Source organism: Perca fluviatilis, chromosome 12, assembly GCF_010015445.1.
Source record: "Perca fluviatilis chromosome 12, GENO_Pfluv_1.0, whole genome shotgun sequence".
In the NCBI taxonomy this organism is placed as follows: domain Eukaryota; kingdom Metazoa; phylum Chordata; class Actinopteri; order Perciformes; family Percidae; genus Perca; species Perca fluviatilis.
The window spans coordinates 8,004,756-8,021,506 of record NC_053123.1 but is presented as its reverse complement, the minus strand read 5'-3'; the positions used below and the strand labels follow the sequence as shown (position 1 = coordinate 8,021,506).

Genomic DNA, 16,751 nt, shown 5'->3' with positions numbered 1-16,751 from the left:
GCAGTTGAAGCTGATTTACAGGATGTGCTTTAAAACAATTAACCTGTAGAGGGCAGCATTGGCTGTAGAACTAACTGCCACAGGAGTTGTTAGAGGCTTTATCAGTTTTTTGTCTATTTATCCATCTATCTTTTCTTTGTATGTCTTTGTTTCTTTCTTTCTACCCTCTATGCCTCCATCTCTTTCAACCTTTCTGCCACTCTGGAAAGATAAATGAGTTCAATCTAGAGGAGGAAGCCTATGGCTGGTCTGTTTCCCAGTACCCGCAGCGTAAGAAGATCCAGGACAAGCTCACACCCTTCCTGCGCCTCTATGAGACAGCCACTGATTTCCTTAAACAGTACGAGCAGTGGCTCCATGGACCGCTCTCGGGTGTGAACCCCGACAAGGTACCATCATTTGAAAATTCCTTTGATCTAAAGTTGTACATTATGTAAAAGTTTAATTATTCAACCATGAAGCACTTTACTTTAAGCAGGGACATATTTTATATTCATTACAGCTTCAGTGCCGCTCAAGTCCTGAACTGTGCGTACTTGGATGTTGCTAGGTTTATGTGTTACAAGAACATTTATTAGACTTGGTGAACTCATGGTGGACGTATGCCCATAGCTAGATTGTGATTTTCAGTAGTAACAGAGGGATCTGAGTACCATGCCTTGTTTGAAATACGGTATTCTTTGGAATCTCTGAAAGCTCTCTCTCTCTTTTTCTTTAAACCATCAGGTATTTAGGTTTTATTCACAGAAATGCTACAAGATTCAGAAAGCTGCCTCTTTGCAGACTGTTACACACACAGACACACACACACACACAAACACACACGCAGACCTACGCACCTACATATTTCGGTCTTTAAACACACTAAATGTCATAAAACAATCATATGGCATATACATCTTTTTGCTTTAATTGGCTTTGTCCACATAGCATTTATGTAAAATGTGCTATCGCTTGTTAGAGACAGAGACGTGTACGTGTGAATAAAAGTTAATAAAAATAATGGGTTCTGTATAGCAGCCGCTAGGCAAACCAATTTTCTTTTTGGAATAGGATCTTTCAACAACAAAGAAATTCAAAGAGCTGTGTACAAGCTGTATAAAAGAAACATAAGGCGGTATGAAAATACAAATAAATAGGATTTTTAGAGATGAAAGATGAAATAAAAAGATGAAAAGGAGTAAGAAGTGAATAAAACAGAATAGACAGGAGAATAAAATACAGTGCAGTCACATTGCAGTGTGTAACTGCACTCACAGGTGATACTAATAAGATTAACGATGACTCAGTTCTAATGGAACCAGTAAGCTTTCATCCATAAAGCTAAGACCCTGGATCAGATACTGTGTATCTAAGGGCATTTTCACACATGAAAGTCCGGACCGAGGTTCATGTTTTTGTTAAATTGTATACATTTGATCCGGTAAGTTTTGGTTTCACACTGCAGTTATGCAAGCGCACTAAAGATCTATACGTGACAAAACTACCTCCTGTCGTCATCACATACGTGAGATGCGTCTCCATACATACATACATACATACTCTTACATACTTATAATTGATTGTTTGTTGACGGGCTTCCCTGTCCTCTCATATCCTCTCTCTGTGTCAGAGTTTTTTCAACTGCCTGCTGCTCTCCCCTACTGCCGCGGCTCTTTTTGTTTTGTTGTGATGTTGAGAAGCAAGACACGGAAACTTTCTTTCTGGAGCATTTATTCAGAGTCAAACGGAAACCTACGCTGTACATTTACTACCACTTAACAAATAAACTGCTGATGTATTCTCTGCTCTGATAGCCGACAGCTGTCTGCTCTGAGCACATTCACCGTCACACTCTCTCACTAAGCACCGAGCTATTCCTTAAAGGAGCTTCCCTGGTCTTGTAACACAAGGAGAGCCTGCCAGAGCTTCTTACTTGGTCCAAAAGTCCGAACCATCCAAAAAATGCTTTCACACTATAAACGAACCGGACCATGGTTCAGTTTGGTCCAGACCGAGACCACCTCTTTTTATCGAACCAAAATTTGGTCTTTTGATCCGGACCGTGGTCCGAGGGAGGTTTCACACCTGTAATTTTGGTTCGGACCAAACTAAAAAGTCAGAAAGTCCGGACCAAATAAGGTATGTGTGAAAACGCCCTAAATGGAAAGCAGGTTATCAGTGTTATCAATTACATGTCTGTTATTATTTACATATTTCTGTAACATAGCTACTATTAAAAACACATATGGTACTCATTCTATTCTTAGTACCCTTCTTCGCTTATATTACTGCCCCTCCCCTTTCTGTCACCCCTTATTCTCCCACCGATGTGTATATTAAACCCCCCATAGCAGAATCAGAAATCAGAAAAGCGTTTATTGCCACAGTAAGTTACGTTTACGTGGAATTTCCCTTGGTGCATTGCAACATTAATAAGGATATACAATAAATACAGAAACAGAAACAAATATATACAAAATAGCAATTTAACAAGAAACAGGAGGCCGAATGGGTTGAGTGCAGAATGTAAAAAATATATAACTGTCAGTGTTACCTCTGTGACTACTGCTACTGACACTAACAGTAAGGCAAGGCAACACAGCTTTATTTATACAGAACATTCAACAGGGCAATTCAAAGTGCTTTACATAATACATTTAAGAGCAGTTCAAAATAATTAAAAACATTCTTTAAAGAGAAAATAAAAACAGCTAAAATAGAATAAGAGAGGTGTAAAATACAAGAAGAAAGTGTAAGAAATAAACAATTACACCATCAAACTGAAAATTATTTAGCCTTGATTTAAAAGAAGATGGTGGGAGATGGTGCGGATATGTGGTGCATAAAAACTGAACGCTGCTTCTCCATGATTAATTCTGCCTCTGGGGACAGAAAGCAGACCTGTCCAAGAAAACCGGAGAGGTCTGCATTGTTCATAATGTAGCAGCAGATAAAAAAATGTATTTTGGCCCTAAACTATTCAGTGCTTTATAAACCAAAAGTAGTATTTTGAAATCAATTCTTTGAGAGTCAGGAAGCCATTGTAAAGACCTCAGAACTGAAGTGATGTGATCCACTTTCTTAGTCTCAGTGAGGACTCGAGCAGCAGCGTTCTGAATCAGCAGCAGCTGGAGACCTGTAAAGACACTGTTACTGTAGTCAAGTCTACTGACAAACACTAACAGTACCTTTGCCACTACTACAAACAATTACTTTAACCTAGCAACCACTCAGTACTCCCTAGAAACCAACCTTAATCACTTAAGAAACCACCCAATTCATCCTAGCAATTGCCTATAAACAACTTTGTGGCCATGTAATCAAACTGTTGCAACCACCTAGAAACCATAGATACCACATACCAACACACTAGCAACTAGCTAAAACACCATAGCAACCACCTGGTACTGCCAAGCATCCTAGTCCCTATTAACAGAATCCCCTCAAACCACCTAAGCATGCCCTGCCAACATTCATAACTCTTTCCTGTCTGAACATATTTACCATTTTGTAATAGGACTAAACTTTATCTCACATGCGCAAATTCTTTGTTTTTCATATATATATATATATATATATATATATATATATATATATATATATATATATATATATATATATATATATATATATATATATAGGATGAGAAGACTATTTATATGCAGGATAGTGAATTACTATAGCATAGTACAGTAGTAGTAGTAGTAGTAGTTACACAAACTGTTTTTGGTATAATAGACAGTTTTTATTTTGTCAATTCAGTTCACAATTATTAATTCACAATCATTCTATTCTTTTTCCTGGTGTCTTTGTAATTTAAAACCCCACCCATGTAGGTAGAAGGGGATGTTGGTAACTACTGGCGCACTATGTACAAGCTGGAGAAAGGCTTCGCTGAGGTACCCAAAGCCCTGGGCATAGCGACCACTATGAAGACTAAGGTAGAGGACTTCAAGGAGCACATTCCTTTGGTGCAGGTAAGACCCTAACAGAAATATTTAATATCTATAGAAGTCAAAATAACTATAATTTCAATTACTTTGCAATCATACTTATAAATCATCAGAAACCTAATCATTTGAATTGAAAAGTCTTTCCACTAGTATACGTCTGCTTTTTGTACTACCCCTCCTTCATAGGTACTGTGCAACCCAGGCCTGCGTGAACGCCACTGGGATACAATGTCCGAGGTGGCTGGCGTCTCCCTGCAGCCAACTGATGACCAGGCCTGTGTGGCTCACTTCCTCTCCCTGCGCCTGGAACAGCACCTGAGCAGCTTCGAGGGTGTCAGTGAGGCGGCCAGCAAGGAGTACTCCCTTGAGAAGGCCATGGAGAAAATGGCCAGTGAGTGGGGTGACATGGAGTTCAACCTCCTGGCCTACCGAGAAACGGGCACCTTCATCCTGTCATCTGTGGACGACGTGCAGATGCTGCTGGACGATCACATCGTGAAGACGCAGACCATGAGGGGCTCACCCTTCATTAAGCCATTCGAGGTAGAGATACGGTAAGAGATAAGGCGATTTGCTTGAGAATTATTTTGCTTGTTTTAAAAAGCAATTCACTAATGTTATGAAGTACACATGAAATCATATGAAAAGCTATCTCAAGCTACAGACCCAAATTGTTTGTCTGTCTCAGAATTGTAGTTTAGATATTCTTTGTGAAACTTCAAAACAAGGGTTTTGTTTGAGCATACTGTATAATTCATTCATTACTGTTCCGTTTTTTTATCTGCCTGTGAGTTCAGCAAATGATGAATTTTCTCCATCCTCTGTAATTTGTGAGATTATTGCAATATTATGTTGCTGCAAGGCACAGTTTGACACAGGATTCCCTCTGGCTTTAAAACATGTATTGTGCTATATTAACTGGATGCTAAAGCAGCTACTGTAAAACATTTTATGATTTTTTTTTTAATACCACATGAGAACCTTATAATGCCATTATCTGGCTTTGTCGGTGGAAGAGAATGATACCACAGAGAGCATAAGAAAGAAATCAGGTTGTCAGGACATTGTACAAGTTACTCCGAGAGACAATCCCAAATACCCTTTTATACTGAGTGTACTAACTACAGATCAGAGGATACCTGGCATTAAATGCAAGATAATATAAATACACATCCAGGATTCCCAAACCCCTTTTACATTTGAGCTGTGATCATTTGTATTGGCTCATTCTAGGATTCTTGTCCTTTCACAAAATGTGGAGAATGATTTTGTTAAAACCCAGTTAAGTGTTATTAATTATAGTTATTTCTTCTCACATATACTCATCTTCTCATGTAGTGAATGGGAGGGTAATTTGCTGCTCCTCCAAGAGATCCTGGATGAATGGCTAAAGGTGCAGTCCACTTGGCTCTACCTGGAGCCTATATTCAGCTCCCCAGACATCATTACCCAGATGCCTGAAGAGGGACGCCATTTCACAAATGTTGACAAAACCTGGAGGAGCACCATGAAACAAGTTTTACTGGTAAGTTGTTTGATTTAATTTTGTTTTATTTTCGCAGTCCATGAATCATTTTAAAAAAGGTTGACAAACTTGGCAAATATTACAGTAACCATCTAAACATCTAAATATAGAGGAAAAATTTTTTTTATAGCCAGACATTTACTGTTGAAAGAAGAGTACTGGACTGGCCATATCCTATTGGCTGACCTTTGAGTAAATTTAGGTAGTGAAATCATTTGGCTCCAAAGACCAAGCAATAGGTGGTCTCCAGAACAACGGAAAACCATGGAAAATGTTGGTTGACTAAAAGTTAATGGTCAAAGAAAAAAAAGTCATATCTAGGATTGTTGCTGTTGGTGATACATTAGTGTTATATGGTGTGCAACCCTAAGCCTGTTGTCTTTTTCTCACATTACAAAGAGGGTTTGTCCCCCATGAATAAAATGAATACCCTTTGGTAAATAAATCCAAACTTTATGGTCTAAATCTAAGTATTTAGGATGATCTGTTTTGACATTTTCATCATCAACTCAAAGGAAATTGTTTTAACAGTAACCGAATGAATAGTTATAGGAGCACACAGTGACATAGTTCCCAAGTAAAAAAATAGCAAAGCATAGTGCCAGAATTAATCCTGGGTCGAACAGGAAAACATTCAACCATCCAATTGGTGTATTGACTGTACAGAGACATTTCCTATAGAAATGGTTGCTGTATTTTAATCATTTGTATTTAACTGGAGTGATAATGATGCTCTGTAACTACACCACACATTTCAGTAATAAAAAAGAAGAACAAGTAGTTGGAAATAGAGACATGCTGCAAGCCTGATCAGAGAGTTCACGTCAGCAGAAAGCTGGTTTTAATGTTCAGAGGCAGCAAATAAGGTAAAGTTGAAAAGGACTTTTTTTCTCATGAATCAACACAATCAGGAGTCCTGTGGCTGGAATTCCAAATACAGATCCAAATTGAAGTATGATATACACAGCTCAGGCCTAGTATATTACCAGGCAGTGTAACCATTAAAATATAATGTTGTCTACTATAATTAGCATAAACCTGACCAGGTGGGGCGAAACAAACATAAACCCTTAAACATGGACAACAGTGAGAGTTACAGCAGTGGTTGGGATTGAAATAACGAGGAAAACAAGAGGCACAGAAGTATGCACTAAATTCAGAAAGGAGTATTTAGACTGAGACAGGCAGGGAAAGACAGTGCAGAGAGAGGAGGGAATCAGTAGGAAAAGAAAAGAGAGCAAGATAGAAACAACAGAGTGAGGATAGAAAGTGAGTGTTGCACCAGCATCCTCAAAGAGTTTCCAAAGGGTAATTGGCGTCCTCAGTAGACCTGAAATGAGACGCATCAATTTCAGGCAGTGTCCTCCAGAAAGCCCAGCCTGACTGCACCATCAAATAGAAATTATGGATTTTGTCTGGAAGGGGCAGGGCCGTACTGAGCCACAAAGAAAATGAGGTCACCAAGGGACAGGGAGCCTACACACACACACACACACACACACACACACACACACACACACACACACACACACACACACACACACACACACACACACACACACACACACACACACACACACACACAGATGTGCTTGCGTACTGTCCAGTCTACTGTGAGTTGTGTAGACATTGTTATGGAGCATGTTAGTACAAATACAGTACTACAGTACTTTTTACACTTGCATTTGTACTTATCCAGCTTGAGGGAAATAGGGCCCTATTTCTTAAGTTTATCAAGATTTTTTTCAGCTCAGTGAAGTTCACTCAGTAAGAAATGTTTGTATGCTGCGAAATCATTCTCATACATAATGCTGATGTTGGACTTTTCAGGAATTGTAATGTAAAGGTACAATCAAATCTACAGATAAACATGGACTACACTGTATCATTTAAAACATAGATCTTCTTGCTAAGTGTTTTGGGGACAAACGCACAAAGAACACTTTCCAGTACATATAGATGTGCTGTAAGTATCAATGTGCATGTATAGGATTAAGCATTGCAAAAAATGGATTTGTCAAATATCATTTTTCTAATGTGTTTTTGATGTACCTGCTGGTTTTTAGCATTTTATTAAAGTGGTGAGCCTCCATACAGCTGCTTAATGGGATCAGACAGTCAGGAAGGATTTTCATCGTTACCCGCTGTGTGAATTTAATCAGAAAGCCAATACGCTGATGTTGATGTTTGATGTTGGTATTTTCTTCCTTAGTAAGGTAATTATGTAGTTTCGGGCATTAAAGATTGTCAATTTTGTTGTCCAAGGTAAAAGGCAGGCGCCTGCTTTACTGCTTAATATTGCTTACTGTTTCAGAACACTGATCAGTAGCACAGGTAAAAGAAGCGTGCAAGGGCTCTTCTGATTGTTATGCACTAGTAACTCTTACTGGTTGGAGAGGAATTCTACTTATTTAGCTTTTTATAGTCTCCAAGAATAACCCTTTAATGCATATCCAAAACATTTAGCTAATTCTAACAGGTAGTTATAACCTGTTGCCATCCTTCTTGTCGTATGTGTTTGTCATGAATGTTTCTGCAAACTGAGGTTGTGGAGCAAGACAAGGGAGGAAATATCATTGTGTGCCAGAGTGCATCATTGTAATTTCAATATTCAAAGTAAATATGAGTGTCAAAACACCCACACCCACTGTTCTCTACACAGTAAGTCCAGCACAAATGTCAAAATTCCCAGTGCCATTGTTTACCAAACTACTGTATGCCTAGGTTGGTCATTAAGAGGCCCGTAAACTCACTGTAAAGTGCAAGAAAAATACTTTTTGATTTAAGTTTGTTTCTTTGAGAATTGTGAGCTCAATTTGAATACAAATTTGAGACTAAAAGCTCACATTTCCACCATCCCGAGACAGTCCTGAAACATATTTGGGACACTATCAAAACAGTAGTACTTGTAGTTGTAGTGGTGGCTCATCTACCTTTTCTTTGCCATTTGATACACAGGAGCCTCTTGAAGTGTTCTGAAAACATAATATTAAGGTTTTCATCTACAGTAGGTTGCTATTCTCCTAAAGTATCCCCACTGGTTTATTTGGACACAACAGTTAGAGAATCATAAAAAGCCATTTCCAGCCGTTTATTCTGGTACTGTATAGAAACTCACTTCAGAGCACTGAAAATTGCCCGAGGGGGGTAATTCACAGTGGTAAACATTTGATTTGAGTTTGTTTTTATCCCACACTGGAGTTGAGTTGCTTACTATCAATCTCTTGAAACGTACTAAGAATAATGTAAAATCTTTTTTTAAAGGAAGAATCCATCAGAACATGTTGCTTTACAACCTGAATTGTTATATCGTTTTTTCCTGGAAGTGTCCTGCAATTATTGATGTAGTCATTTTTGTTATCCATACACTGAATGGCTACCAATGTGGCCTTGACTACCTTTAATGTATAGAGCCACCAGTGATGACAGTAGAATATCTTCATAAAATTCTGGGGAAAAAGTACCTTATATAGCGACACGTTAGTGGGTATGATCATACCCACTAACATATCTCTATATAAGGTACTTTGTGATAATAGTGGGCATCCTATATCTAGTTGTTCCCCAGGACGTTTGAACACCATTCAAGCACAATTATTGACACAATTATGTCTGAATGATTTAAGAAACAAAATTAATTATACTTTTTGCATCTTTTTACCTTTTAAATATTTTCAGCTAAGGATGGGACGTCACATATTTAGTACTGCAGGTTAAGATTAATAACTGTGGAAAGCAAAGTTAAGATTTACACTATGGTCTCCTTGTGCAATCACCAGTTTCTTGCCATGTTTAATGCTAATTCAAAGTCAGAGAACTTTATTTATCCCGAGAAGGGCAATTCATTTGCAGCTTACCCAGTCCATACACAACATACTCAACTTCAAAACTCACAAGCAAGGTATATGTCAGAGACAACTGATCAACATATGTTGATATATATCAACAATTAAAATCATATATATATATATATATGATTTTAATTCCCCAAACCATGTAAGCCAGTTATAGTAAAACACCCCTCCGCATAGGCGCATACTGCATCAAAATCTTGACAAAGAACACATCCCTTCATCTCGTCCATGGCATTGATCAGCAGTGCATGAAATTGGAATCATCTCAACTCCATACTGCCACACAACAGTGAGAGCAAAAAGGCAGGCTACAGTGCAGCTCTCCTTTCCACAAATCACTTCAGGTTTGTTTTTTTTGCCCAGGCTGTTGTCATCAGATCAACCACTGGGAGCTGCTCAAGATCCACTGATCTTCCAGCGTCTTACAGCCTCCACATCTTAACTTCAATTTCCTCCACTTTTTTTATTTTTATTTGCTGCCTCCTTCATTGTGTCATTTATCTACTACTGCATTTACAATTGAAGAAAAATAGAGATCCAAATCAATTTAAAAGACTTGTTTCTATGAACCTGCTTTCTTTTAACTTTGCAGCACGCCGCACCTTTGCACCCTCTAATGAGCCGAGGAAGGGAGAAACAGTTGACCATTTGAACTCATGGAGAAGATGACTGACATATTATTTACTAATAGACTGATGGATTCACCCAATAATAACACAATAATAGTTAGTAAAAGAATAGCTCCCTTAATAGTACACTCACATGCTCATGCAGATATAATACTCTGCAGGATGTGCCTTGAAAATACAGGACATTATTTGTCCTGGATGTGTGGTGTGTGTGTCAGATTCAAACAAAGAGAAATACTCTCTTTAGGTCATAGTTTTCTCGCCACACAGATTGCAGACCTGATATATCAGCTGTGGACAGTTGCTGTCCCCCATTGAAGCCATCTGTTTGGTGCATAAAAAACACATTATCATGTATAATACCAGCATTGTTATCCCTCTCAATGTGCTCATGAAAATCTTCCCGCTGGCAGACTCTATATAAAAATAGCCCTTCTATTACATTGTCCTGATGAAATCTATGAAGCTAGAATCACAGTTCATTAATCATACCCTTTACCATTATAATTGTATGGCCCACTGAGACACAGTCAAAGCGTGATCATTTGATTTAGCCTTTTAATTAAGTTTAATTTACTGTAGTTACTGTAGTTTCAGTTACTTTAAGTCTTTCATACTGACAACTGCCTCAAAAAACGATGGATTTAAATGTTTTTTATCTAAGTGGCCTTTACTTAATGCAAACCAGAAGTTGTGTCACTTCATAGCAATAAAGTACAAACATTTCTTTGCTGTTTGTCAAACAGTATTGGTTGTAGATTTTCCGAGAGCATATGATACTGTTAAATAATTTGCATTCCGCACACTCTAACATCAAATATCTGCTGTGTAAAAATGTTTCTATCTCATTAACGTCATTGTATTATACGGACATATTACTGATTTTCAGATGGTTTGATATGCACATTTCACGTTGCATGTTGCTAGGAACTCTCCCATCCAACTCTCACATCCAGCAAAAAGAGGCTCAAGGCGAATTGAAACAAAGATGAAAGTACACCGTCCGTTTTGTAGACTCGCTATTCAACTGTACCAGCTGGGTCCCTTACAGTTCATATTGATTCCATTTGCAAAAGCTAGAAACCATGTTGACACGTGTTGCATCGTTCAGAAGAGTGGAGATATTTCTTGCGGGGATGAAATGGTCTATAAATGAGGAGTTTATAGGCAGACTGGGTTAATGATGATTAAAAAACTTTAGAGAAACACAACAAAGATACTTTTCCTGAAGAAGGCAGTTTGTGCCGCTACGCGTGGGTTGCTGCCCAGTTCTATTTTTAATGTGCTAAGATTTTGATATTAAATAGTCATTTAAATAAAGGCATTTGGACCATTTTTCTCTTTTGAACTTTTGTGTTCCCCTTCCAAAGAGCGCCTTCATGATTTGTTTGAACTTCCGAGCACTGCTAGAAAAATATTAACACAACAAACCATCTTTCATATTTTTCCTTGATGAAGAAAAATGTGCAGTAAATTGCCAACACTAATGTGCAACACACGTAAGCAGCTTTTGTGAGGGAATAATAGTCATGGTGCTTAAGTCGGAATGTAACTGTGATAAAATTGCTGCTTTCTTGGAGAGATAGCTGCCTTGAAAGCTCTACATTATTATTATTATTATTATTATTATTATTGTTATTGTTATTGTTATTGTTATTATTATTTCTGTTTTGTCTTTATTGTTTTGTGTGGCTGTGTTTTGGAGTATGTTTGTGATATGTGTTAAACTGTGAATAAAAAATGAATAAAAAAAGAAAAGAAAAAGCTCTCCAGTCCAAAGAGGACAAGGAAACATACATTTTATTAGCGCCTATGTGAGACTATTACATGGATAGTTATCAGCTGTTTGTCATACTAGAGAGCATAAACTTTGAACTTATGATGATTCTGAATGGACCTGAAATTATTACCTTGCACTGCTGCTGGATTCGTGGATCATGATATGATTACTTCATGCAAAAATCCATCTTGTCAGGCTTCAAGTAATGCGTTTTTTGTCGAATTACCGTGGTTTCGGACCAATCAGCGTCCTGTGAGGAGCTACTGCCAGCTACGCGCGTGGTTTACTGTAGGTGTATTCTATATCCTCGACATTCCACTTCCGATATTGCTCAGGTGCCGCAGGAAATTCTGCCAGATGCATGTCTTTTCGCCGATGTCCGTTTCCTTACGCTTTCTTTGCGTTGGAATTTTAAACTCCGCTGGATTCATGAGGACTATAATGGTTAACTGCTCCTCAGATCTCTGCAGGGTAAATCCAGACAGCTAGCTAGACTATCTGTCCAATCTGAGATTTCTCTTGAACGACTAAAACAACTTTTGAATGTACACACGCTCCACCAAAACAAGTTCCTTCCTGAGGCTATTATCCAGCGGCTCCGTGCGGAGCTTAGCGCCGCCTATGACGATTGTGATTGGTTTAAAGAAATGCCAATAAACCAGAGCATGTTTTTCTCCCATCCCGGAATGCTGTGTGGAATAGCCAGACCCTCCTCCGCAGCGCTAGTGGAGGATTGTCTGGCAAAGCGAGACTACTGTAGGTGTGTGTGACGCACAGGTTAGTGTCGATGCTGCAGTAGCATCAGTTATATCAGAACTGGAGAGTATTTCTTTACTGGAAGAAGAGCAAATAACAAAACTGAAGGTTTTTCTCCATGGAAAAGATGGCAAAAATCATGCACTGACAACACTAAATAACTCTCCTCTCTCCTCAGCCTGTGGCATGTTCTTTCTTCTTCAGCGATCTCTTACTACATCATATGGTTCATTGATCTAATTGGTTAAAGTTAGCCAATCACCTGCCACTTATTTTTCGAAAGTGCCTTCCCTTTTCCAAACAGTTTCCAATGCTTTTCAGATGATTCTGTGTAACAAACCGTCTGGTGCGTCAGATTACTTAAAATTCCCCAAACGGGTAAAACATGTCCATGTATGTGTTTTGAATATATGTTTATCCTAACTACGTGTTTTTAGGAGTTGGTGATGATGATGATGATGATTAAATGGCCAATGTTGGTGGTAGACCGCAGAAATTAAGTATATTGTGAGTATGTGTGAAAATAAATGTGGGAATATTTGCTTTAAACACTATTCTCTCCTGTCTATGTTAGGACAAGCACGTGTTGGCAGTGATAGCCATCGACAAGATGCTAGAGAAGCTAAAAGTCTCCAATGAGCTTCTGGAGATGATCCTCAAAGGTCTTAATACCTACCTAGAGAAGAAGCGTCTCTATTTCCCACGGTTCTTCTTCCTGTCCAATGAGGAGCTGCTGGAAATCCTCTCTGAGACCAAAGACCCCACAAGGTAAACAGTTAAAACACGTAGGCATCATTGTTCACACAATATTTTTTTTATTATCAGAATCAGATAGCTGTTTATTGTCACAGTAGTGGAACTACATGGAATTTGCCTTGGTGATTGGGTGCATACATACAAATAAACAATAAATAATGAAATAGAGACAAATATATACATGATGGCCTGGGGGGGTGGCCTTGGCCTTGTTAGTGAGGCTGACTGCAGAGGGGAAGAAGCTGTTTTTATGGCATGAGGTTTTGGTCCAGATGGACCTCAACGTCCTGCCAGAGGGGAGAGATTCTAACTGTTTGGGACCGGGGTATATTATGCATTATCCCTGATTACGATTAAGAGCATCTGTGGTTTTGTACTACCTGTAGTGGTCATGATAAGCCGTGTAGTGGTCGTCCATCAGTAGAAGTCAGAACTAGTATGCAGGCAATGATGAAGAAACTTAAATATAAACCATCTTCTGTACCACATATGTAGCAGAGTTGTTGCCTTTGTGAAACTGATGTTAGGGCTACAAAATATTCAGCTAACTATAACACATACTCCGGCCCCACAGTCTATACTGATAACCTACCCTTGTCTTATTTCACCCAGGGTGTTTGGTTAATAATGAATGTGATTCCAGACAAAAGATGTTCTATCCTTGTACTCTCTTACTGCCATTTCTCTTTTTGCTTTCACTTCTGGCTTCTGGGAATTGTCATCACATCAGTACAGATGCACACAGTCATGACCTCTTCTGTAAAGAAGGGAATTATGCGGTAGTGGGGGTGTTGGTAGGCTGGAAGGGGCTTTGTAATTTTGGGAAAGTGCTAGTGAGATTTTTCGAGAATTTAAATCATTGGTCCTTGACTACAATGCTAGACTGACAAAAGGGCTTGCTTTTATTTCAGGGATGTAGAGAAGGTGACGTACAGTACCCAAATGCCAAAGTTTGAATGCATTAGAATACTATTTCCTATTTCTCCTGAATGTGTTTTTGCACAGCGAGAAAAAGCAACAGAAGAACAACAACATAGAGCTATGAAATGGTATGAAAAAGAGGAAAAACTTCAAGAAGAGTTAGAAACAATAAGAACAATGAGGACGGGAAATTCCAAATGCTGTAGTGTGTGGCATAGGTTTATGCTACATACATGTCCCAAATAAGGTTATTATAGTAAACTAAAACGAAAATATTTTAGTAAACTGAAACTAAATATATACTAAATATTTATATAGGGACTCCCTATACAAATAAACATTGAAATAAAATAAAAGGACTTCAGCGAACATTGCTCTTAAGTTGCAGTGACATTACATGCTGTAACCAAGGACAAGAACGGGTTTTGCAGCAGCAAAAGTCACAGGACATTGTGTGAATATGAATCAAAGCATTAGTGAATGAGTTTAATCTTCTGAATGTCTTTAGGGGTGCAGCTGGATTGTGTCACAATTTCCCAACTAAACTCTAAGGTGAATCACAATGTACGAAAAACTGGCAGTCATCAACCTTAAGTGATTCTATGACCTAATGTGTGATTTTGGAAATAGTAGTTTGACTCAGGGTCCACTACTATCTTTTCTGTACTTCTTTTGTGTTGTAAACTACTGTTTTGTGCTATGTAGTGATGAAATATAACAGGGGCAATCATCAACATGTGAGCAAATTTGCCAGTGCTGTAGTTATCTCACTAAACCATTAGTTTAGTTTGACCATCAGTGGATGAAAATCAGCTGCTGGTGTTGTCCATTGTCCTAGAACGTGGAATCTGATTTAAAAAAAGGACAACTGGGATCATGAACAGTAAAAATGTGTTGTAGCTTTGAGACACAGTTCTTCTCATGCTTCATGTCTGCAGTCTTTCATTTTTAAATGCCAATTTTAAAATAAAAAACAAACAAAAAACAGCACACACACTTAGCATAAATGTGGACTAATTAACCATCAAAACTTGGCCAATTATGAGGCCAGTGTAAGATATAATTTGGACAGCTGCTCATATATACTGTAGACATTAGATCCCAAGTGATTCAACTTTCATGACTTACTCGCCTTCAGGGTGCAGCCCCATCTGAAGAAGTGCTTTGAAGGCATCGCTAATGTGGTGTTCACTGATGTGCTGGACATCACCCACATGAAGAGCAGTGAAAGTGAAGTGGTGGAGCTGCTGGATATTATTTCCACCTCCAAAGCCAAAGGCCAGGTGGAGAAGTGGCTTCTGGAACTCGAGAATGGCATGATTGCCTCCCTGCATAAGGTGCTGTGTGGATTATTTGCTTACAAAGTATACATAAACAAATGAATGCATTTTTTACATTTAAATGAGATTTTAAATACCCTTGAGTCAATGTTTGACACCAAAATTGAGATACTGCACATCCAAGGCTTCTCTGTGTATGCCTTTTAAAAATATCTTCCATTAAACAGATACCACAGTGTTAAAGCCAAACATTGTGTTTTCATGCACTGGTCACTTTTTAGATTTTATAATATCTCTTCTTTCAGAAAAGTAGAGAAAAAAAAGCAAATTTAATAATTATTTGCGTGTGTAGATTTCTCCTAAGGGTATAGGATATGCATAAGTATATAACACAAGGTCTACGATGCTAAGGATTTGATTAGATATTGTGTCTGTAAATAGTAGGACATTAAATAGTATGGAATTTCACAATACATATTACTTTAAAGGCCATTTTCTCAAAATGAGAACTTTCCAATGTTATTCCGATCTCTATTCTGAAAGTTTTCACAGAGGGGTTTGTTCATACAGTACAGGCCAAAAGATTGGACACACCTTCTCATTCAATGTGTTCCTTTATTTTCATGACTTTTTACATTGTAGATTCTCACTGAAGGCATCAAAACTATGAATGAACACATATGGAATTATGTACTTAACAAAAAAGTGTGAAATTACTGAAAACATGTCTTATATTTTAGATTCCTCAAAGTAGCCACCCTTTGCTTTTTGTGATAACTCTGCAAACCCTTGGTGTTCTCTCAATGAGCTTCATGAGGTAGTCACCTGCAATGGTTTTCACTTCACAGGTGTGCTTTGTCAGGGTTAATTAGTGGAAGTTTTTCCCTTATTAATAAAAAAGCAAAGGGTGGCTACTTTGAAGAATCTAAAATATAAGACATGTTTTCAGTTATTTCATAATTTTTTGTTAAGTACATAATTCCATATGTGTTCATTCATAGTTTTGATGCCTTCAGTGAGAATCTACAATGTAAATAGTCATGAAAATAAATAAAAAAACACACTGAATGAGAAGGTGTGTCCAGCCTTTTGGCCTGTACTGTATATCATTCATAGTATGATTTATAGAACATGTTATTCCTAAAAACATGGAAAGTTATTATGGCTGTTGACAGTATTTTCAGATTTATGGAGTGATGAAAAGATAGAGATAGAGTTAGCTAAAATTCCCTCTGTAAAAACCTTTGACTCTAATATGTCAACAAAATGAAATAAGGATTTTGAACCTGGCTTTATCCATCGGTCAGATTTGTGT

At 38.1% G+C, this 16,751-nt stretch overlaps 1 protein-coding gene across 1 annotated transcript in view; it reads left to right on the top strand.

The window, feature by feature from the left end:
• The window catches only part of dnah7 (dynein, axonemal, heavy chain 7), a 97,472-nt gene that overhangs the window by 9,143 nt on the left and 71,578 nt on the right, over positions 1-16,751 (top strand). The window contains exons 16-21 of the mRNA XM_039817840.1: positions 210-389; positions 3,819-3,959; positions 4,122-4,489; positions 5,274-5,460; positions 13,054-13,247; positions 15,295-15,493. Coding sequence (XP_039673774.1) covers positions 210-389; positions 3,819-3,959; positions 4,122-4,489; positions 5,274-5,460; positions 13,054-13,247; positions 15,295-15,493 — 1,269 coding nt within the window. The remainder of the gene's footprint in view (positions 1-209; positions 390-3,818; positions 3,960-4,121; positions 4,490-5,273; positions 5,461-13,053; positions 13,248-15,294; positions 15,494-16,751) is intronic.